The sequence below is a fragment of the Pyxicephalus adspersus genome, chromosome 9, assembly GCF_032062135.1.
Source record: "Pyxicephalus adspersus chromosome 9, UCB_Pads_2.0, whole genome shotgun sequence".
In the NCBI taxonomy this organism is placed as follows: domain Eukaryota; kingdom Metazoa; phylum Chordata; class Amphibia; order Anura; family Pyxicephalidae; genus Pyxicephalus; species Pyxicephalus adspersus.
Window position 1 is genome coordinate 12489210 of NC_092866.1, and position 24871 is coordinate 12514080.

At 37.8% G+C, this 24871-nt stretch overlaps 1 protein-coding gene across 2 annotated transcripts in view; it reads right to left on the reverse strand.

Annotated features, from left to right (window-relative positions):
• Positions 1-24871, reverse strand: part of CPNE7 (copine 7) — an 81756-nt gene that overhangs the window by 20044 nt on the left and 36841 nt on the right. For both annotated transcript variants that reach the window (XM_072422620.1, XM_072422619.1), the window contains 7 exons: positions 24541-24624; positions 22816-22905; positions 20787-20885; positions 19191-19277; positions 18403-18462; positions 14653-14786; positions 13818-13872 (listed from right to left, as the gene is read on the reverse strand). In XM_072422620.1, coding sequence (XP_072278721.1) covers positions 13818-13872; positions 14653-14786; positions 18403-18462; positions 19191-19277; positions 20787-20885; positions 22816-22905; positions 24541-24624 — 609 coding nt within the window. The remainder of the gene's footprint in view (positions 1-13817; positions 13873-14652; positions 14787-18402; positions 18463-19190; positions 19278-20786; positions 20886-22815; positions 22906-24540; positions 24625-24871) is intronic.

Genomic DNA, 24871 nt, shown 5'->3' on the forward strand with positions numbered 1-24871 from the left:
TCCCTTCTCAGCACCATCCTAGTAGGCACTCATCTATTCTCAGCAAGGTAAAAAGGTTAAATTTTATTTTATTTCATCTAATTGCTTTTGTATTTATGTATTTTAGTATTAAGTAGTGTTAGGATTTTTTTTCATGGGAACGGATTAATCATTTTCCTTGTATTTCTTATGGAAAAATTTGTTTGGTATAAGTCCAAGGATCTGGAACAGATTAGGGACTTATACCAAGGTACCACTGTACATTCAAAGCAGATAAAGTAAATAAAAAAAACATTACAAGCCTATTGAGATATATCTACTGGATCATCGTACATCAATAAACAGATTAAAGTGCAATATGTTGGTAAGTTCAACAGACGATTACCACACTTTAATGCAAAGGAATCAGACCAGCACTTTTATTTCCAAAGCAATGCACCACGGTAATTTGTTACTGTGCATTGCAGCAATGGTTGGTTTACTGCTTTGGCATGCCATTTAAAATGAATGGCAATGCAACATGATATGTGCATGGCAGTAACGTGTCTTCTCCTGCATGGTACTGCAACAATATAGGTGAGCCCTAAATAGACACAAAGTGATTTATGTTGATGAGTTGTGGGGTATCTATGATTTATTGACTCAAAAAAAGAATAGGATTTATCCTCCAAGAGATCGTTCAATTAGAGGTATTGATTCCTTAAACAGTGGAATGTCTCAGAATATTGATACATTCCTTTACATTTAAGTAGCAAGAATTGATTCTTCCCTTAGGGATACTAAACAGGTCATTATTATTATTAATTACTGATTATAGATTGCAACTACAGCAAATGGATAATATTACCCCAAGAAATGGATAGAAAAGCTGCTTTTTTAAACATTTAAAGGAAGATGATAATCTTACAGTTTTTTTTTTTTTTCAGATTTTACCCCTACAATTAAATCTTTTTATTATGAGAAATGTCATCTTCAGATACAGAGAAGTGTAAAGTGTGCAAAACACAGACAGATGTTTGCTAATTCATTTAGAGTAAAATGGAAAATTAATATTTTTGTTGCAATAAACCAAAAGAATCGCTGTCTTGGAAAAGCCTAATTGATGAGAGGAAACGGAGAGCGGAGCAATGACAACAGGAATATACGGTCTTGTTAGAGAATAAGCACTTAATGAGCAATTATTTCTAGCAGAGAGATTAGAATAGATATATACCGGCCCATCGTAGATATTGATGGCTATAAAGGTCATTTGCTAAGAAATTGCTCTCAGATTAGGGATAATAAAGGACAAGCAGCAGTTTGGGAAAGGAGATTCATTAATAAGACAGGTGGAGAAAAGATTGAACAAAGATGAATAAATCAATATGGTTTAAAATAGAATAGGTAAGTGTAAAACAAAAGAAAACAGCTGATTGTGCATAGATTACTGGTTATAATTTACAGTACAAATCTGTTTCCATATGTTTAAGGAATGTAGGCTAATTTAGCAAATAGATCACAAATACAAGTGTTATTTATCTGTGCATTGTTTAAGTGTTCCTAGATAGTTCTTAGATTTAATATATGTTTTAAAAAGAAGACTTCTTTATTATAGGAAAATATTTTTTTTTTACAATGTAAGGAATGTTATAATTATTCAAGCAATCCTAGCAAAAAGTTTATTTTTTTACTATCATTTTACTATTTTTTTTTTAATATATGAAGCAGAGGGATCAAATACTGGAAAATGGATTTAGCAACATGCTTAGGAATGAATCTGCAGTGTGCCACAATGCATGGGATAACATTACAACACAAACAAAGTAAAAAATCATGTAGGTCACTAAACACCAAAAACTCAAATTTAGGTTGTGGAACACATTATATTGCACTTCTAGTAACATGTAGATATGGGAAACATGCAATAACCCTAATAATCATTACCAAAGTAATAAAAAATGTTGCACATGTATTATTTATACATTAATATTATTATTATTATTATTATTATTATTATTAATAATAATAATAAACAAGATTTCTATGGCACCAACATATTACGCAGCATTGTACATTTAGTAGGGGTTGCAAATGACAGACATATATCACTATATGGCTAAAGATTTGTGGATTACCCTCCTATTGTAGGTTGCAGTTATTGGACCAGCATAGAAGGATTTTTTTGACAATTTTGAGCTTCCAACCCTGTGGCAACAGTATGGGGAACAACACTTTTTTGTTCCAGCAAAACTGTACCCCTATGTATGAAATCAGCTCCATAAAGATATGGTTTGATTGGTTTGGTGAAGAGGAACTTAAATGGATTGCACAGAGCTCTGACCTTAACCTTATTGATCACCAGTGAAATGAATTAGAAGGCAAATACTAAGCCCGGTTCAATGTCAGTGTCTGACCTGATAAATGTTCTTTTGGTTGAATGCTCAAAATATCCTACAGACATTCCAGAATTCTGTGCAAAGTCTTTCCAGAGGAGCTAGGGCTGATATAGACACAACAGAAGGCCAAGTCTATAATAATGCCAATGGGTTTTCATGGGGTTGTCCAACAAGCTCATGTAGGTGTGATGGTCAGGTGTCCACAATAGTTTGGCCATAGTTATTTTGGTTTTACAAAGGGTGACACAACATCTCATGCTCCACCTGTGATAGCTAGCAAAAATAAAAGATCTGGAGATTGTGATACAACATGGAGAAAACTGGGCTATTTAACCATCTTTATAAACCACCAAGTTTCAGATCTCCATTTCTTCGTCTAAGTAATAGACCTTAGATACTCATTTTTTAAGGATATTTGTGTATTTGAATTTCTTCAGCTCTGCAAACTCCATTACTGAATCACTCCGTTAGTTTCAATATCCTAACTCAATCTAAATGGAGATTGAAACCTAGTTTTCCACTATGAGTTATGTTGCCATTTCTATTCTAACGCAGTTTTCTTTCACTGGCCCAAAGAAGAAGAATGACATAAAAGGCCAATGCGACTATCAGCAAGAAAAAAATGACCAAAGAGCATCTTCCTCCGCTCCCTCTTCATATTAATGTAGAGGATTACTTGTAATAAGCATCATCCAAGGGATAGAAATCTCAGCACACAAAGCTCTGTAGTGATCCCAGAGTATGAAATAGGTCACCCTACAGGCATTTATTGATTAAAGCCTCTGTATACCGCTATTGTACAGGGGTTGTGAATGCTTTTATCACTACGCTGCTGTGAAATGTAATAAATATATTTTTATTAAATTTTAATAAAGATTTAAACACTTTTCTGGAATGCTGCACATGTTCCAAAATCATCAAGTGCATAGAGTGCTCTAATGACTCTTTAACCCTCCCTTGCGTTCTAATTCCGTCCAAATATCCATGCAAAAAACGTTATTTTTGGCACGGAAATTTATTTTACTTTGTAGGCTATAATTCTTAGGCATAACTCACCGAAATATGTCCAATATTTAATAAATGTATTAATAAACTTTAAATAAAAAACACAAAAATCTGTTAAAAAAAGTTTAACATGTAATATAAATGTATAGTAGCATATATATTATATATATATTTATATATATATTATATGAAAATTTATTTGTATTGGACTCAATATAGCTATTTTGTATTGAATCCAGTACAAAATTATTTGAATTTCTCACCGATCTGCTCGCCCGCACTGACGCATGCACCAACGTCACCGGGAAACCCTGTCTCTGTAGTCGCCGGCTGGAGATTGAAAAAGATGGTTGTGTCCCCAGGACCTGCGGGTTTTTTTAGGTTAAAGCTACCCCGAGGATTACCGCTTTTAGCATGTAAAATCCACTCCGAGTCACACTTGGGATTACTGCTAGGGGGTTAAAGTGAACCTGTGCTTTGAGTTGTATGTTTAGGAGGCATGAAGAGAGCAAAAAAGAGAAGTTCATTGGGCCTGATGTAATAAAGCTCTCCAAGGCGGAGAGAGGATACACTTTCATCTGTGAAACTGGGTGATCCAGCAAACCTGGAATAGATCTGGTCCAAGATTCAAAACATTTGCTAGCAAAAAAAAATGACTTTGAAGAAATCAATTCCAGGTTTACTGAATCACCCAGGTTCACTAATGAAAGTGTATTCTCCCCAGCCTTGGAGAGCTTTATTAAATCAGACCCATTGACAGGGTTTACTTGATGACTTCAATGCATTTTGTTTAAGTTTGTCCCAAATTTAGGTGAAGTTTTGGCAAAGCAAAAAAACTCTAAAGTTCAGTTATCCATAGCATGCTGCAAATAAAATTGCTCTGTGTATGAGAAGCAAATGACTTGTGCCGTACTTGCAATGCAGCCCAGGCACCATTACATGGGGGGGCAGGAAGAAAATCCTAAAGCTCCAAGGAGATGGACATAGAGCTTACACAGAGCCTTAAATTTGTCAGGAAGGGTGGCTGAGAGGTGTAATTCATTTAACTTATTGATGTGTCCTCCATGGTTCAAATTTTATGGCCCTGAAAATACTCTTATATGATAGATTGATGGACAAGCTATCATAGGCTGAACAATCAGGACCTAATAACCTGAAATTAGTTTTAGAATATCACCCAGAAGAAGACATGGGGGCTAATAACAGGAACCTTGCAACACCTATATTGTCATTCAGGAAATTTAAATAAATGTTTTTGGGATTGGCATTAAGATACCATTTGGGCTCTGTGTGTCAAATGTAATTCAGTAATGCTAGGTCAGCAACAAGAGATCACAAAACTCTGCAGAATATAAAATCATTGCAGATTCAAATTCTTAATCATTAATTAGATCTTGTGTCAGCCAGTATAAGATGATTCTGGAAGAAGAGATACCAAGGGTTTCATTCAATAATGTGGTATATGTGTTATATTTGTTCACAGAGTATAGATGTCATTTCCTAAACCAAATCTATTTATCTATTCCTTTTTCAGCTGATTTCTATAATCGCATACACACACTGGGACATCTGTAGTTATTTATTTATGTTCAGTGGTTGTACTTTTGCCATTGTTATCTTAGTTCACATACGTGTACAGATTTTTGTATGTGATGCAATGACAATAGGCATTCTCACCCAAAAAATACTCTACATTTCCAACAGCTTTATCATGGGATAGAAGTTTTTCCTATTGCTTTGGTTTCCAGGAACCTATTCAGCAAAGGTGCCAATTGAACTGTCAGTAATACAGAGAGCCAGTAAAAGGAAAACCTACAAGTTTGTAGAAGATCTATCAGATGGTCCCTTGTGAACCACCCAGTGCCTTCAATCAATGGAGTAGGGTGCTTCCAATGACATATGGAATGGTGTTTGGAAATCTGGAAAGTGCATGACATCACCTAGTACTCCTATTAATACTTTCCACCTATCATTGTGATAACATATTATGACAATAGCATGTCACAAGGTTTATGCCCACTTTTCAGGGTCTCACAGGGTCTCATTATAAAAGCAAAATAGTTACAAAATAAAGCTGCGTACACACGTCAGAGAATCTGGTGTGTGTACAGTCGGCGTCGTTCATCGTCCATGGATCCGTCCTGGCGGATCCACAAACGATGAACGACGAGCGATCCTAATGCAAGGGAAGGGGGAGAGCGGGCAGCAGGGTGCCGCTCCGTCGTTCTCCCCACCCTCGCCATAGAGCAGAACGGTGCTGTATGTACAGCACCGTTCATGCATCATGTTGTCCTTTGTCTTTGGAAAGGATCGTGAAAGATCCTTTCCAATGAGAAAAATTGCACGTGTGTACGCAGCTTACGTTATGGTAACTTTCTGTGTAAGACGTATGTCTATGGAAGGTTGGTGCAATGTTGGCTATGACTCAAGAACAAAACTGTAATATACAGCTTACCACTCCCTAGATTTTATGCCTGCATTCATTTTATTTTATAAGGCTTTTTTACCTTTATTCTCCTGTCCTTGAGAGTACAAAGAAGAAGCAATGTCACCATCAGATCGGGCTTCAGAAGGGACCCCCTACCTCCCATAACATAGAGGAGAGATGTTTTCTAATCCAGATCGCTGGGAACAATGTCATTTGATTACAGTCAACACGGGTAGAGAGCAAAGAACACTACTAGCTCATCAGATTTCTGAAACTGTGGATCTAACCAAACCTGGTCCTAGCACTGCATTATGTACAATATATACCTTTTTGTAGCTTTCCTGCAGATATTGGTAAACCATTTCCTTTTTGGTCATAGCCATGGAACCTGGTAGCATATGTGTAAGCCAAGGGAACTGATTGCTGGTGCCAAGAAGGACCCCAAATCCGTAAGTGGTTATTCCATAAGCCCTACTATTAGTATACATTAAAGAAATAGAAAGTAAGGAAAGATAAATATAAAGTTAGGTCTGCTTAAGTCTGGAGTCCTCAACTTCTGTCCTCAAGGCCACATACAGGCCAGTTTATGCATATTCATTTTCATAGTCTTTGTAAACCATTCCTTACTGTGGTCTATTGGAGAAATACTAAAAATGTGTCCAGTTCCTGGCCACTGAGGATTGGCATTGAGGACTGACTTAAAGTGGAATCGGGGAGGTGGTTATTGGAGAAAGGGAAAGGCGATGTCCCTTCTCCAATAATCTTACCTCAAGTCTTGGCTGATCATGCGGGTGAAAAAGCTGAGCTGTGCAGAACCCAGAAATCCCAGCTTTCCTTGTGTGTGCCAGGGATGACATAACTTATCACGGGACGCCCAACCAATATGGCCATAGATCATTTCCAAGAAGAAGAAGAAAGGAAGATGGAAGCGCCCTGCAATGGAACAGGGATATGTGAGTCAAGCGGCTTTAGTTATGCTTTTATTAACACCATTATTAGGAGTATTTATGTTACCCTGACCACAATAGCGAAATAACATCTCCGATATCCCATCCTTTAAAAAAAGAAATTAGGGACTTCCTTAAAACTGTTTATTAATACCAATTTCATACAAGTCAGTTTGTGTTTTAGCGGCCCCTTTAAGTGATTAAATCCTTTCAATTTATTATTGTGGGTCCTTTTTGTGCAATCATATGAAGGATAATTGCAGCTGCTGTAATTATCCGCATATAATTGATGCAATTAATTAAACCAAACTCTGTAAGACTCAGGATGAAAGCAAAATTAGGGTTCAACTATAATTCATTCTAATGTTTACCATAATGATTTATCATTTTTAGCGTAGTTACTCAAGCAAAGTAAACCCACAGTGACGAACGTCTTAGTCACCATGAAACGCAGTTTGTTTAAAGAATTCCGTCTTAATTTAAAAAAAAGCTAGACATTGTTTTAAAATAAAAAAGATCTTGTAATCCCTTAATAAGCCAATTAAGACTTTTACCTTCTCTTCTTTTACTGAAGGAGACAGTAATAAGGACATCCAGGACTTGACCCTCTCCAACATACTGTATCTGTGCCCACCCCACCACCATATCATACCACACCATCATGTGATAACATACATAGAAAGGAATAAGGCAAGCTGCTATTATTTATGTCAAATGCCAAGATAAATACCTCATTTTCTAGATTTAAATTTAAAGTGGCACAGGATTTGAACCCATGTTGGTTTTTATCTGACTTTCTGAGACACCAAGTGTTTTTAGTACAGAGGTATTTTTATCTTGGCAAAGCCATAACCTGTCCCCATCCCCACGTAAGCCACACTAACCTCCTCATTCATCATCTGTACTTTAGTTTCTGAGCTGGGACAAGTCTTGATATATGACCCATACAAGCCAATGGGGAATGAGTATGTTGGCAGGGTCAACACCAAACAGATCTTCGTCGGGCAGGCTTTAAATAACTGAGAAGGTTGCTGTTTTGAAACCAATATAAATGGGAAGGCAGAGGTGCGCTTTGCAAAGGTTTTTGATCATTTTTTCTCAACCACGCTTCCATGGAACCGTATGATTCCTCAAGAGATTGCTTGGGATTTCTTGTGCAATAAGCAATTTGTGCCTCTCAGATCAGTTTAAGTGTCACTAATGAGCTTTTTGGCTATCTGTAAGGGTGACATTCCTCCTACTGACCCCCACACTAACGCACTGTTAGCTGTAGATATAGTAAGTATAGAAGGGGGTTCTTGAGGACCTGAAATTTATTTCAAGGGTTCCCCATGTTCAGAAAGGCGGGATTAGATAAAAGTATAATTTTCCTTTACACGTAGGACCTTGGACAACTTCTGGTACCCTGGCCCTACACTTCTGTCTTGGAATGTGCCAAATGTGTATTTTAATATGTTGTGCTACCAGGACATTGTCTGTCAAATATTTCCCCATAATAAACTGACCCTGGAGGTGAATGCTGAGTATCTGCCAACCTCTTCATAGGTCTAAACACCCATCACTTGCTGACCATTGATGTTTAGAAAAATGTTAACATCAGGTAAAGTTTTAGGTTTGAGAGTTAGGAGCAGGAAAAATTGTAAATAGGCATTAGACATTGGGGTATATTTTAGGTTTCAGGTTGAGGGGAGGATTAAGGATCAACACAAGGGTTGGATTTAGGTTAAGGGTGCAGGAAAACTAAAATATAGCAATATGTTCCTTTTCTCTCAGATTTATTTGTGGATGTGGATTTATGGAAGACCAAACATCCAACCCCAAACCATTTTTGTAGATATGACATTTCCTCCTACAGACATTTGTTGGCTTCTCCATGCTGCTTTACAAACCTTTCCAGTATAAATAATCATATATAATATCATATAATCACATATTACTGCTATAAAGCTCATTAGGGTTGATTTCTTAAAGAAGTTCAGGCTGTTCACCTAGTAAAGTGAATTATCACTCTTTACTTAGTGAAGGAGGTGAAGTTTCAAGTGAAAAAATCTTTTTTTTTTCATTTCCTTGCACCTGATTAGGTATTTTTTTGCAAAGTGAATTTAAATAACAATCATTAATCTAAGAGTAATAATTTACTTTGCTAAGTGAATAACCTAAACTTATTGGGGAAAACAACCTCATTGCTTCACATATCCCAGAAGGTCCTTTGAAAATCATGATAAAATACGCCTATTGTGTGATTTGCACCTACACCTATAGGACGTGCTTAGTGTGCACCTCTGATAGTCCTCACTTCTCGAAAGAGAAACATTTTCTTTGTGGCTTCCAATCGCTGAATCCGACCGCCACCCAAAGTCTCCCAGGTACTACGTGCGCATGTGCGAGCGAAGGGAGGATTAAGGATAAACTCAAGGGTTGGATTTAGGTTAAGGGTACAGGAAAACTAAAATAAAGCAATATGTTCCTTTTCTCTCCTTTACTTTTTTCAGATTTATTTGTGGATGTGGATTTATAGAAGTACAAACATCCAACCATAAACCATTTTTGTAGATCTTTCCTCCTACATGTCTTTGTTGGCTTCTCCATGGTTTACAAGCCTTTCCAGTATAAATAATCATATATAATATCATATAATCACATATTACTGCTATAAAACTCATTAGAGTTGATTTATTAAAAAAGTTCAAGCTGTTCACCTAGGAAAGTGAATTATCACTCTTTATTTAGTGAAGGAGGTGAAGTTTCAAGTGAAAAAATCTTGTTTTTTTCATTTCTTTGTACCTGATTGGGTATTTTTTTGCAAAGTGAATTTAAATAACAATCATTACGCTAAGAGTAATAAATTACTTTGCTAAGTGAATAACCTAAACTTATTGGGGAAATCCACCTCATTGCTTCACATATCCCAGAAGGTCCTTTGAAAATCATGATAAAATACGCCTATTGTGTGATTTGCACCTACACCTATAGGACGTGCTTAGTGTGCACCTCTGATAGTCCTCACTTCTCGAAAGAGAAACATTCTCCTTTGCCGCTTCCAATCGCTGAATCCGACCGCCACCCAAAGTCTCCCAGGTGCTAGGTGCGCATGTGCGAGCGAACAAATCCTAATGCTGAATGTAAGCCTATCAGATCAATGTGTTTCAATTATGTACGCACCAAGATAAATTGTAAGAGTCTTCAAAGGCGCTTTTCAAAAGAAACATTTCCTGTTTGATTTGCAGTATCAGTACTTAATTGAGAGAGGAGTTTCATTGCCATGAAACACTGATTAAAAGAGAGATCCTTGTACATTATTCATTTTTATCATCTCCTAAATTGGCCAAATACTCCAAAGTGCTAAAGACATCAGTGAGGAGGCCGAGAAACACAGACTTCCCTTGTGCTGCTAATTATTGGGGGCCAGTTCTTTAGATGTAGAGAGTAAAGAGGGGGCGACATAAAGAGGAGGTAAGAGTGGGTCACGGTGCAAATCCTTATGAAAGTAACTATAGGTACATATCAGTTCATCAATAACAAACCGTTAGGCTAACTTCAAGCTTGTGGGAAAGTGCAGCAGTTTACGTACACTCAACCACGTTCCTTATCTCTCCCATGCAACCAGTTGGGAATCCTTTTGTGCACACATTTGCATGTGGTTGTGATGGGGTTCCAGAACAGTTTCTGGAAGTAACATGTGCTTCTGTCCATGTGGTTGCTGGAGAAAGAATTGCATCTCAAGTGCAAGGGCAAACCACAAATCCTGTTTGTTCACACATCTATTGGATGTGTATAATTGCTGTACTTGATGTCCTTTTCCCGGAGATTGGCAATACTCATTATGTATTGCCGATCTTCAGATGTTCCGGAGGGAATGGCACACATTGTTTGAGGTTCTTGTATAAAAGGGGACTCCTTTAATGAAATATAATTTTGGATTATCCTCTTCTGCAAGTCAAGTATGGCAATACATAGTTGGGTATTTATAAACAGGACATCAAATCCAGCAACTTTAAACATCCAGTGGATGTGTGTTCCGTTATATTGGTCTTCTTCTCTTAAAGTCCTCCTACTCAACATTTGAATGTAATAGACCAGTGGTCTGCGAGAAAATTTTGGTGGTCCACAGAAAAATGTTGACATTATTTGCAATTTTTACGGTAATATTTTAATAAAATCTTATATACTGAATGACAATTTTCGCCTTTATATTGTACTAAATTCATAAACTATACTAGAGGTGGAAAAACAAGAGAGGCGCAGCGTGACGTCAGTTTATTGTTAAGTTGTATGAGGCGACCATTGCCGAGCCGTACACTTCAGTATTGTTTCCACCATTACAACAGTCACCCCGCTCCGCCAATACCAACTCTCATCCGATTGTTTTATTTTATTTGTTTATTTCTCAGATGATCTTTTAGGTAAGTATGACCTTACCTGTGTATTTTCTTTACTTGTTATATTTAATGGCATCAAATAATTTGACTTTGATAACTATCATTTCTTGTTTGATCTTGGAATGAAATAAACCCATAATGAGTGAAAAAAAAGCAAACAAATATTTTACATTCCCTTAGTAATACCAAAGATAATACAACTAATGATAATAGTAACAATAGTAATACTTCACTTAACCGTGAGCTGAATCAATGAATCAGAGCCTCCACAGCCCTTGTCAGCACCATTAGGAAGATCATTATTTTACAAATCTATTTATCTTTAAAAAAAAATCACATTATTGGGCCACGAGATTTAAAATAGAATTCCTTTCTCTGAAAGGAGTAAAACGTGTAGGGAATAAGTAAAGAATTTATTACGGATGTAACATAATCTTCTGTATACTTATTTGAACAATTTAAGAATATAAAATTAAAAGCACAATACAATTTCAAGTCATAGTTGCATTATTTTGTCTATTTCTTTGAATAATGGATATAAATGATCATGTTTCCCTGATTGAGCTGTATAGAAAATGCTTTTTAAATTTAAAAATTGGTTCACATTACAATTTACTATCACCTGATTGCTGCTAAATTGTTTTCCTGTGACTGAAACCCCAATTATGCTGGCTAGTAAGCGTCAGGGGCACATCACTGTCACAATGGATAACATGAAATACATAGTAGATATTATAATTATGTGACTCCTCAAACACTATTAGTTATACAGAAATAAATAATTTGCACCCCCCCCCCCCCCCCTAACTGTCCAGTATGCCAAGAGTTGTTGCAAAGGTAAAAGCTATATTCCCAGCCAATAACACCATATAATTCCCAAGACATCTAAATAACACCGGCACAAAATGTACTTTTACCTTTTACAATTATTCCTGGATGCATCATCTGCTCCCCAAATGATTTTACCCATTACCTGGAGTAACTCCTTAATGAACAACTGTCTGCGATGCTTACAGCCATCAATCTATCATTTTTCAACAAATGGGGATACAAAAGACTAAAGCAAAGTAATTGGGGCAGGGAGTGGGTACTAATGTGTTCTAGATACAAGTGGGAATTCAGGTGGAAAAAATCAAGATTAAAACATTAATCACATTAAGAAAGACATGGAACAATAACCAATGTGGGCTGTGCTCCCATGGGTACTTTAATGTCCACCAACGCTCCATTACTTGAATTCATCAAAGACAGTGCAAAATTGCCTGGAACCTAGCATTCCAGCTTGAAGTACTGATTCATAGATAACTACAGCAGTTATAGGATAACTTGCTAAATTATAGACAAAGAGAGCACACCATCCCCAACATACTACTTAGCTCGATATTGCAAGTCTATTACCACATCTATTGAGGGCTGTAAGTGGTTCTGCATCAATATTTTACATCCACGACATGTGCATGATAAGGACAAAATATAACTGTGAATAGAAAGGATACCACCACCCCACCTCAAACGCACTAACAAATAACAGAATTCATAAACATTATAATAGACTTTTAGGGCACCTTTCCTGAAAGAATTGTATCCAAAAGTATTCATAAAATCCATAAATATTAAAAATTGCATGTAAAACAATCATAGGACATACATGACACATGTTAAAGTCTCGTAAATCTTTCAACGTGTTTCGCAAAGTGTGCTTCTTCAGGAATAGATGATGAGGCTGGTACATGCTATTGCATACTCATGCTTCTTGTTTCAGGATAGAAAATTCACGGATTACTAAGTATCCCCTCTCTCTGGTGAACCATTGGGTAGAGTGGAACAAGTGGCAATGGACTCCAAGGATAGGGAAAGAGATGTTATTATGGTTTTATGAATAATTGTAGATAAAATTCTTTTAGGAAAATCACCTTAAAAGTCCATTATAATGTTTTGTAATTCTGAGATTTGAGCCTCCAGTTTTTTGGTCAAGATGAAATAAACAATGCACAATTCCCTAAATATCCATAATAACTGTAAAAATGAAACTTAGGAATACAATGCAACACATCAATCTCCAAACACCTAAATGTTAGTCAATCCAATAAATGGTTATCTTCCCTACAAATAACAAAAAAAGAAAGCTTTTCTAAAAGTTATCCACTGCACTTTAAACCCTGATGAGTGGGATAGTTTGCAAACTCAGAAATGTGTTGGATTGTCATAAAATCTTACATTGAAATAAATACTTTAGGACTGTAAAATGGTTGTGGTGCTCTTGGTTCCTACTGGATCTTCTTTGATGCTCCCTGTGAGTTCCTTTCATGTGCAAGAGCTGACAATCCAAAACCTTTGTACCCTATGGCATAGAGTCTTCCTTCATTTACGAAACAGAATGTTGGCTCCAGCCCTTACCACCATGTCCTCCAAGTCCACAAGCCCCAATCAACTCTGTATGAAACACCTATACCATCTGTCAACCGGCTCCAAGAAGTGTGGATGACATGGACGTGACATGGCTGTGATGTCTAAGGAAATATATGCTCCACCCACAGAGAGGTATCACTAGAGCGGAACATTTTTAATTAATTTTTAGGTCACTTAGAAAGAGTATGGTGTGGTCAGAAGGTTTCTGTACCAGTAAGTGTGGCCAGGGCTCTACTTAAACACCACCCATATCAGTATTACAAAGCGCAGGTTATAATGAGACCCGTTCTCTTACCTCATATTTCGGAGGAATGCGTGCGCCAAATCCCAAAGCAGAAAATCTCTTATCACTAAACAAAAAAACAAATAAAGTGAGTGAGCAGTACAATGTACACGCTTTCTACACAAATACAGAAGTCTAATAAATGTGGTCCCTGAATACTACAGATAAACGTTGTAACTAATCTGCCAAAGACACAAATGTAGTTGCATTCAACTCCTGTGGCTTTATTACCAAGTACAGCAGGACTCCAGGGAAACAATATATACAATAAAAACTGTAATAATAAACCGCTGAAGCTAAACTCAAAGAAGATATAAAAAAACACAATTGTACACAATTGTAAACAGCTGTTTTTTTTTTTTTTTTTTTTTAATAATTCAACAGCCACACTATTGACTACATTGCAGCCCTTCTTGTTTTGCTTTTTGTTATAGTAAACTGCAGGGAGTGCGCCCATTGACCGGTGATCATTGGGGCGCGCCCCCCTCTGATTGATATTAGCCTTTTGAAGCAAGGGATGAAGTTTGCTAGGGTTAATCAGGCTGAAGATGCCAGAAGAACAAGGGAACAATGCCAATCATTTACCTGGTTTTGCACCAATCTATGGCCACCTTAACCGCAGCAAAGGAAAGTCAATTCACCAGACAGAGCTGTGCCATCTGGCTGTTTAAATCTCAGGACTGGATGGATAGAGATACCAATCCTTTGTAAGATAAAACAGCTCCTATATGTATTTAAGTTGTGCATTTAGCTGTTTATTTGAGTTTAACCGTAAAAGCCCTTGGCTGTGACCCATGCATTGCCCCCATTACACTCAGATGAACATGTAGAAAGGACTGGTAGGTACCTGTCATAGTCTTGGCAAATTTCTCCTACAGCAACCAATGCTTTCAGATATTCATTAGGCTGATAGGGGTTAATATAATGGAGGGAGCAGCTATTTCGAGGGTCCCCATTGGAAGCTGTAAAGTCTATGGCCACCTGGAAGAGAGAAGAAATATGGTAAAATCACATATAGTACAATCATGGATTTTCATGCTAGTAGTCCAGAAAAATTCACAAGATTCTTTGGTTGGGAAGAATGGAGGTTTATTTTTAAAAATGTGAAGGTCTAGGATATGTGTACAAAAGAGGTTTAAAGGATCGGTTCACTCAAACAATATATATAATTTAAAGATTTTGCATAGGGTTGGGTCAGTTGCAAGCTTTCTTTATCTCTTGCCAATTCCAGTGGTAGGATCTCCTTGCCATAATTCCTGATTGTTCCCATCATCCCTCGGATTGTGGGTGTTCTCTCTTACCTAGGAGTGTTCCTTCTTTTCTTTTCATTATAGAAAATCATCATATAAAATATAAATCTAACAGAAAAAATTGGACTGTTGTATGATAGTTGAATTGGTTGAAGAGCTGATGAAATGATTCACCACTTGTATTTTTAAGCAGTATTTATTTAGCACCAACACATTACGCAGCGCTGTACAAAGTCCATAGTCATGTCACTGACTGTCCCTCAAAGGAGCTCACAATCTAATGTCCCCACCATAGTCATATGTCATTAATACAGTCTAGGGCCATTTTTGGGGAAAAGCCAAATTACCTAACTGCTTGTTTTTGGAATGTGGCAGGAAACTGGAGTACTTGAATAAAACCAACGCAAACACAGGGAGAACCTGCAAACTCCATGCAGATAGTGTTCTGGCCGAGATTCAAACCTGAGACTTAGAGCTGCAAAGGCCAGAGTGCTAACCACTGAGCCACCATGCTGCCCATGTATAAAGAGCTCTACTAAGTAAAATAAATATGACTTTTGGATGCACTGATCCTTTAAGGTACATGGGTACAACCTATTGTTGCCTGACCTTGTGGATAAGATATACTTGTCCCAGGTTGGTGACCCAAAGCACTGATACCATCCATAAGAGACATGGACCAAAAACAAAGATGAATCTCTCAGTAGGACATGCCCAGCAATATAAACCTGACAGAGGTTCTAACATTTTCACATTGAATTCATAACCAAAGAAAAAAAGGTTTATCTGCACCATTGACTGATGCCAGGCAACTAGAATTCAATAATGGCCGCCCCCTATTTTTCTCAGAAGAGATATGTCTTAAAAGTAAGTCAGCAAGTACTCTTGTTATATAAATATGAAAGCAGGTTCCTTTAATACCCTGACATAGGCAGAACCACCGTAGGGCAGTACTGGGTGGGCGGGACTTACCACCAAACATAAGGCCGGTACATTTTTGAACCTTTGGCAGGACACTCTTACAATACAGCAATATATTTTTCCCCATGAACTCATGATGTCGTCTGCTCTAGAAATATCTGAAGCTGGTTCTATGCAGACGTCAAGCCAGAAGGGACCCACAGTCATTTTTATTCCAAATATAGCAAGATTTATTTTCACAAGGTATTATTACAAATGTGGGGAACTGTAGCATTAGCTTACTCAAGCTGCACTTACACAACATGACATTAGATTCAAATTATTGGCTTGTACAACTAACACCGAATGAATTGCTTTAGCTGCCCTGCATCCTTCTGCCTCCTTATCCTCTTATTTCAGCTAACACAGTTGTGTATTGTTGGTGGCCTGTGCCAAGACTTGTTCTGGATACAAGATATGCGGTGCAGATAGTACAACAGAGCGGTGTTATATTCCAGTGCTATGATAATCAGAAGACTGAGTGGGATGTTCTGGGATGTATTTCAGAATTTGTCTGCACTTACGCTGAAGCAAGCAATGACCTAATCTTTGCTATGGCTGAAGATACGCTGGGATGCTTATGGCTGTACAAGCTTTAAAGTCTGATCTTTTAGACTGGTTTCACACCCATGCCCACAATAAAGATGCATGCTGATGCATGTTGGATGCACACATCATGCATTTATTTTGGCAGTGCACCCATTTCTTTAATCAGTGCCCCGAGATACTTACACATGTATTGTGAACAATGCAAATGAGCCTTCAATGCGAAGATGTGGAACCACATGGGCTGTGTTGGATCGCATAGAGCAACAAAAGGTCAAATATGTTTTTTTGGTCTACGGACACTTTTTGATTACTAATAGCAATACGAGTCAACATGTGAGACAACATGCATAATATTTGGACACCTTTAAAATCAGTAATAGAAGCTGTCATGTGTTTATTCTTGCAGGTTCCCTGTAAAGTAGCCCGGTGCCTGATTTTAGCATTTCAAACTAGTACTACCCAAAATCAGACATCATCAGATGCCTGTTGTCACCTAAAAAAGTTTCTTCTGGGCTCCTCTATTTATAAGTTTCCTTTTGTTATTAGGGACTGACTTTCCCTGACTTTAGGCTAATCCCATTCCAGTACCCAATAAGACTGTCATGGTAGCCTGTAATGGCAGTCCCATTGGTGTATGGCAATTGTTGGAATAAAGTCAAGAAAATTCACTCACATACATCCTAACGTTGCCTGAATTTGCCACAGATCAGTTCAAAGTCTGTTTAGCCAGGCTAAGACAATAATTCAGATTTATACTTAGGGTGGTTATTTCTCTTTCTCAAAGTTTTAAAGGAATGCCAACAGCTAGGACTTATAACAATGCAACACGAAAGAAAGAAAGGTAATGGAAGGGTTTTTTGGCAAAAACATTTGGCATACATTTCTCATGCAGATACTAGTCCATAGCCTGCATCCTTTTGGGGTTTTGAACTAAATACTATAAACATTTACCTATTGTGATGCAATGATTTTTAAATAATCCCCAAAACAAGGGGAGGCCTTGTAGTACATTAAAGAACAATAGGAATCATCATAAATCTTAATTTTTTGACAAGTTTCACCCTATTGGGCTTCCTCAGGGCAAGGTGAGACATATAGCAGGTAATTCCAATGTGCAAATGCTCATGTATTTAAAAGAAATGTGTACTGTAGACTCAGTCTGGGGCACAGGATAGTTTAGTTTTGAAGCCATAGGTTAGAGCAACGTGTGAGACAGGGTCTCGAGCTTTCTGTTGTGTAGTGAGCTCATAAGCATGAGTAATGTATCTTGTTTAACTGTATACTTACCATTGTGACTTAAAGAGTTATCACATCAGTGATTTTTGACAAAGCCTTGTCTCTTTATTTCTTGTTAATATTTTGGTTTAGAATATTGTAAATCAAAATCCAAGAGATCCCTTTAAAGGTACACATATGTCAGCCACTGCCCATTATGTACAGCAACAGGCATAACTGGAATGCTGCCATTCTTACAGCCTGATGTTTACATTAATTAGCAGCTTGTAACAATTATAACATTTCTGGGCTGTAAGCCCATTGTGAAAGAAAACAGCTGCCCCCTCTGTACATCAAACAAAGCCAATTCAAGTTAGATCGAACAACACGTTTATTCAGTTCTAATAGAACTAAACTGTATGTTAGATGTTCAGGATCATTTTGCAATTGGCCCAAATTTAATGAGCAACTCTACTCAAATATATATACATGTATTCATATATATCCAAGTGTGATCAGTGATTGTTTGCTGCAATGATTGTATGGCACATATAGATGAGCATATTGTCTGCTCTCGGATGTGGCTGGTGGTATTAAAAGAAGGGAGAGTATTAGCTACTTACTGTAAAGTGGATTTGACAGCCGCCCATGATGTAATCAAGGAAGGAGTAAACTCTGTGAATCTGTGTTATTGAAAGGGAAAGAAGAACAATTTGTCATTACACATTACAAAATATAATATATATAATATAGTGCAATTATAGGAGACAACAACCAACATGAAACTGCATTGTCCATAGTCATCCCCCCCAAACAGCTTTACTTTATTGAGAAGATACAGGTAACCATACAGAATATCTCTTATGCTTAGTAAAACAGTAATGAGGAATATTAACCAATGATTGTTAATATAATACTTAGTACTAAGTATAACAAAATACTTTGTGGATGAATTTGAATGCAGCATCCATGGAAGAAAACATCAACCCATCATCCTTAGGGAAGCTCCACAATGTCTTCTGTGTCAACTTCCAGTTCTCTGACCACCATGTTTCCTAAAAATGACCCCTTTGCTGCAGAAAGCTACTATTCCAGGATGCCATGCTAACCAGTCAATTGACAGAATACCATTTGGTTTCTTATTCTCTGCTAAAAAAAGAATTAGCCAACCTAAACTCTGATCATTCTATTCAGCAGAAACCATATGACAAAATTCCTAGGCACTTGATCATATGACTGGCTGCCGTAAAGAAAGTAGAGCAGTAGATGCAAGGTAAGTGTGACTGCTTGGAACCTATTGGTATCTGATATATTGATCAACTATACCTGCAACCTGGCTTCCATCAAGCTGTAAGGATAAAAACATCAAAAACAGAATCCATGAAATATTAAAGTCAAGAATTGTACTTACCTTCATGTCAGATAAGATAATTAGACCAGAGTTCTTGTAATTCCGCTTTTTAACTTTGTATTTGGGATTTATACAGTCCCATTGCACCTACAAGAAAGGTGATATCAGACAAGTATGAATATCAGCAGAAAAAATGTAATTTACAGAAATATATTTGGGGAAAGGATGGAGACCCCATTACAGACCCCTGCATCTAAAAATTCTAATTCTGTGGCTTTCATGCAGATTGGATGCCTTCAGTACATTAGGGAAGTCACTGACTTAGAACAACAGTAAGTACAAGTAAGGGAATGCAAAACCCATTAAATTCCAAATCAGAAAGGGGTCAACTGAAGATCAAATCCACTTGTATGATGGTTCTCAGAAATGTCCTAAACTGATGTCTAACTTATACTATACTGAAGGACAAAAAGCCTGTCGACATGGATTTTTATGAAATTTTAAAGATAATTTCCTGGTTGGTTACTAACAAGAAGTAGCTTAATAAAAATTGAGTATCTATGGGGTACCAGGATACACTGCTGGGCAAGGTTTGTTGGGAAAGTCTTTCCATAATGGCTTGGAAATTACAATGACCACCATCACTGATCAGTATACCAGTAGAAGAGTCAGTGACCAGCTTTTATGCTCTTCTATGACTTCATTGATATAGCAATCATTGGCACAGGAAATCATCCACAAGGAATATTTATTATACATTAACAATGGCTCTCTCTGCAAATATTCAAACATTACATCTGAGCTCCAGCCAACCCCCTTAATGTACCCTTACACGTCCCTTCCCCCATGTAGTGTCACTTTTCAATCTTCTCAATATTTTGATCTAAGCTATTGAGTTTTTTCATCACTATTTTCCTGGTAATCAATTTCACAGCATGTGGTTGGAGATGAAAACAATTGGGCAAATTGGTAGAGAAATGATGTATCCCAGCATCATTCCACTCAATTTCAGCTGAAGTGCTAATTGTGTTATTTCTGGTTCTACAACCCAACTGATCGATACACAAAAGTCATTTCCAGGGCTGCTGATTGACTTTGTTATGAACAAAAAATAAGACAAGTGGAAGTAAAATGGACTTCTGGGGTATTGAATGAGTGCTTTCGACAGCCAATCGATTTATCAGATTGATTGAACGTTTTTTTGATGAATATTAGCTAAATACGCAGATTAAATATATATATTTATAAAATATTTTCTACCTTTGAAATTCTGAAATTGACAATTTTAGGGTTATATGTAGGGTTAACAAAGATTTAAAGTTTAAATTGTAATACCTGTATCTAGGGTGAATCGGCACCAAAATGGAAATTTGTTGCTTTATAAATAAGCTCTGAAGCGATAAAAGAACAATACGTTCAGTACAAAGCACATCTGGTGCGCTAACTACATAATGATGGGTCGCACGGCACGTCATGTGACCAGTCTCTGATCGCTCTTTTTGTTTCATTGGGACAACTATGCAGACTTTTTACTAATAACGGCAGCTCTGCCCGGGTTATACCAGGACGGATGCCACCACTAATTTCCATTTCAAAAGCCACATGCCTATTTCCTACTCTCCCGTACTCCTTGTGAATTCTATCTCTTTTCCTCACCTTGTTCCCACCGATTGCTTTCTGCATCTCTTCAAAGGTTGTGTAAAACTCTCCAATAAAATCATGTTTTCCACGGGAGTCATAATCCCAGACTAGACACTGGAGGGAGAGAGACGGAGAGGTTTGGAAGTGAGATAAGAGACAGAACAGAGGATTACAAAGAAGAGCAGAGAGGAAAACACAAGAGAAAAAAACGACGACAGAGAAACAAGTGGGTCATTTAAAGGGCACGTCCGCTTGATACTGAGATTTCAATTTTCAATTAATGCTGGTTTGTTAAATCACCAAGCGGCACAGAGCTGTATAAGGTTTAATAAAACGGGCCAGAGAAGAGTACATTGCAGAAAAGATGGTAAATTACTTCAACCGTTGCCCATTGTGTCAATTTTCCCTAACGAGTTGTATTGTCCTACCTTGTGTGCTTGAACCCAATCCCTGATCATCCTGATCCCCAACCCTAAGGCTCAACTACCCCTTCTTACGGCTATGTTTAACTCCTTCAATCCTTGTTTCAACCACATCCCCCAACCTTAAGGCTCAACCACCAATTCTTATTGAGTATGAGTATGAGTATTATTGAGTACCCCTATCTGTGGTGCCAACCTCATCTTCCCGTCCAATGTTCTCCAATTATGATGCTCAACTATGTTTAACTCCTTCATTCCTTGTACCAACCTCATCTCCCTGTCTGATCTCCCCAACTTTAAGGCTCAACCACCTATTCTTAGGGATTATGTTTAACCCCTTTACTGTGGTGCCAACCTCATCTCCTCATCTGATTTCCCCAACCTTTAAGCTCCAATATTTCTTCTTAGTGCTTATGTTTGCTCCTTCATTCCTTGTTCCAACCTCATCTCCATGTCCAATCTCCCCAACCTTAAGGCTCAATTGCACCTTCTTTGTGCAATGTTTAACTCCTTTATTTCTGGTGCCAACCTCATCATTCTGCCCGATCTCCCCAACTATAAGACACAACTACCCTTTCTAAATGCCTATGTTTAACGCCTTTAATTCTGCTGCCAATGTTATCTTCCCATCTGACCTCCCCAACCTTAAAGCGCAAATACCTCTTCTTAGTGCCTATGTTTAACTCCTTCATTCCTTGTTCCAACTTCATCTCCATGTTCAATCTCCCCAAGCTTGAGACTTAACTACGCCTTCTTGGTGCGTATGTTTAACTCCTTCATTCCATGTGCCAACCTCATCATCTCCCCACCCAATCTCCCCAACCTTAAGACTCAACTACCCCCTCTTGGTGTGTATGTTTAACTCTTTCATTCCATGAGCTAACCTCATCATTTCCCTGTCTGCTCTCCCCAACCCTAAGGCTCAACTACCTCTTCATGGTACTATGTTTACCTCGTTCTAACCTCATCCCAAAGCTCAAATACCCCCTCCTAGTATCTTTCTTTAACTCCTTTATTCCATGTGTCACCCTCATTCCCCCATCTGATGTCCCCAACCTTAAGGTTCAACTACCCCTCCCTAGTGTCTTCCTTTAACTCCATTATTTCTTGTGCCAACTTTATCTTCCTGTCCGATCTTCCCAATCCTAAGGCTTGACTACCCCTTCTTAGTGCCTATGTTGAACTTTTGGTGCTGGTGCTGACCTTAACCACTTTTTGGAACACCAAACACTACTAAAATAGGGAAAAATTGTGGCCCAAAGACTCTTCCCAATCTGACACTCCTGGAAGTGCCAGTAAATAAAAATTACGTACACTACAAGGGATATATTTTTTTTTGTCTAGGGGAAACATAAAAAGCAGCTATACCTGCCTTATTCCTCACGCCAGCAAGCTAAAACTTTTTTTTTGTTGGTCATTGGCACTTTGGTTTCATCATGTACAATGCAAAAGCAGTAGTCCTGCACTGTAAGGTCCCATACACATGAAAGTTTGAGTTCAACCCAAAACACAGCACACACGTGTACAAGATTGCCCTTCAGATCACTTTTCCCAGATAGAAAAAGATCAGAATTCCATGTTTGGCTCAGCTAAAAGAGAAAACCTGTTGGATTTACTCTTACCCTGAGCTTCCTCTTCTCCTCACAGCAGCACAGAGAACTCAAAGACACCTTAAATGGCTCCCATACTGGGTTCAAGTTATTTTTAATGACCTAGACAATAAAATACAAATTTTGAATACAAATAATAAATAATTCACATGTACAAACATCTATAGAAGTTATGTATTCCACCATCGGTTCCAATACCCTCTCATACCAATCAGACCATACGTCAATACCACTGGTAAATATAACAAGTTACCAAACTTCACAAATGATGATGGTGACACTGAGACAGCAATGATGTATTTCTAAAGGATGGAAAGATTACATGTCCAAGATTTCAGACACAATAAAAGAGAGTGAGAGGAATAGAGAAACAGATGACAGACTCAGGGGTTAATAATACAAATATAAATGTGAAAAGGGTGGTTAGATTTGGAAAGTTAGGTTATGTACATCAGATAATTATCACCCAAGATGAATGGTTATGCTCATTTGGGGTGAAAATCTGACATGTGTACAGCTGTCCCCTGATGTCGTTCATTAATCTACTAATCATGAACGACCGAAAAGCACTTGAGTGGAGAAGAACACAGTGACATTTTTCTGACATTTATCATAATTTGGGACAGGGCTTTAGAGAGAACAGAGGAAGGAGAATAAAGAATATGAGGAGGGGAGGTGATGAGAGTAACGGAGGAGAGGAGAAGTAAATAAAGTCCCATTGGTACCGGTAGTTGGTAAAAGGCAAAGAATGAAAGAATCTGAAAGAAGTGAAAGAAAGCATGAAATTTAGAGATGGAAGAAAAGAGAATCAGGAGGAGAGATGAAAGAAGGAAGGGGATGTAAGAGAAGTACAGGAGGGAAGAGGAGGTTAGAGAAGGGGAAGAAGGGGATGCAAAAGGGTTGGTAGGAGAAGAAAGGGTAGATAAAAGATGGAGAGGTAAGAGATGAAGGAGGAGAAGGAGGAGAAGGAAGAGAAGGAAGGGGATGAAATAGAATTAGGGCTAAGGAAAGGGAGGAAAAAGAAATAAGGGAGGGGTAACAGAAGTAATAAAGAGGCAAGGTAAGTTTGTAGATCAGTACAGGTAGTCCCCAAGTTAAGGACATCCCACATACGGACGACTCCTAGATACAAACAGGGCTTCCCTGCACGCTCGTGTACAGGACAGAAGAGGGAGGGGGCAGTTTTCATGACTTGCAGAAGAAATCTTTTGCTAAACACAGCTGAGGTTGTGGTGATCTTAAGGTCCGAGCTCTTCTGCAACTCTTTAATGACCAAGACAAACTCTGCAGTTGTTTCCTTTTGCATTTCAAAGCACAGCTTGCTCCAAAAGTTAATGAATGTCTATGTTCCATCTGTCCTAACTGCATTTATTAAAATAATGTACCTGTTCCGACTTAAATACAAGATCAACTTAAGAACAAACCTACGGTCCTTATCTCATATGTAACCCGGGGACTACCTGTATAGCAAAGAATTATAAGGAATAGGAGTGGGGTAAAAGAGACAGGGAATCAAATAAATAATGGGAATGGAGTAGAAACCGAACAAAGCATAGAAGGTGGCTAATGGAGATAATGTAAGGCAAGGAGGCCTAAAAGAAGAATGAAGGACAAAGGAAGGGAAGATACATAACAAAACCTGTCAAACACTTCACCTATTACAGTCAATCTCAGAGCTACATAAACAACATTCTGCTCCCACACCTTTCACACCGCTGCTCTTAGGCTCTCACTTACCTCTGTTCTATACACCAGCTGCTCACTCTGGTCATCATTAATTCTGTAGATTTCCAGGAAAGGATCTGATTTACTAAATAAATCCTGGAGCAGAAAGAGGGAAGATAAATGCATGCCGGCAATGACACTTTGCTTATTGTTTTGATACAATATGCAATTTTAATATTAACAATATCAATAATATAGCTAAAAAAAGCATGAATTACCTTTACCTTTAAGGTTGAGAGAATACACAATGCAATATATATACTGAATATCTAAGTCAAAATATGTTTAAGAACAATCAAACCTTATTTTTTTCTTCTCCAACTGATTTTGTGTTCTTGTTCAT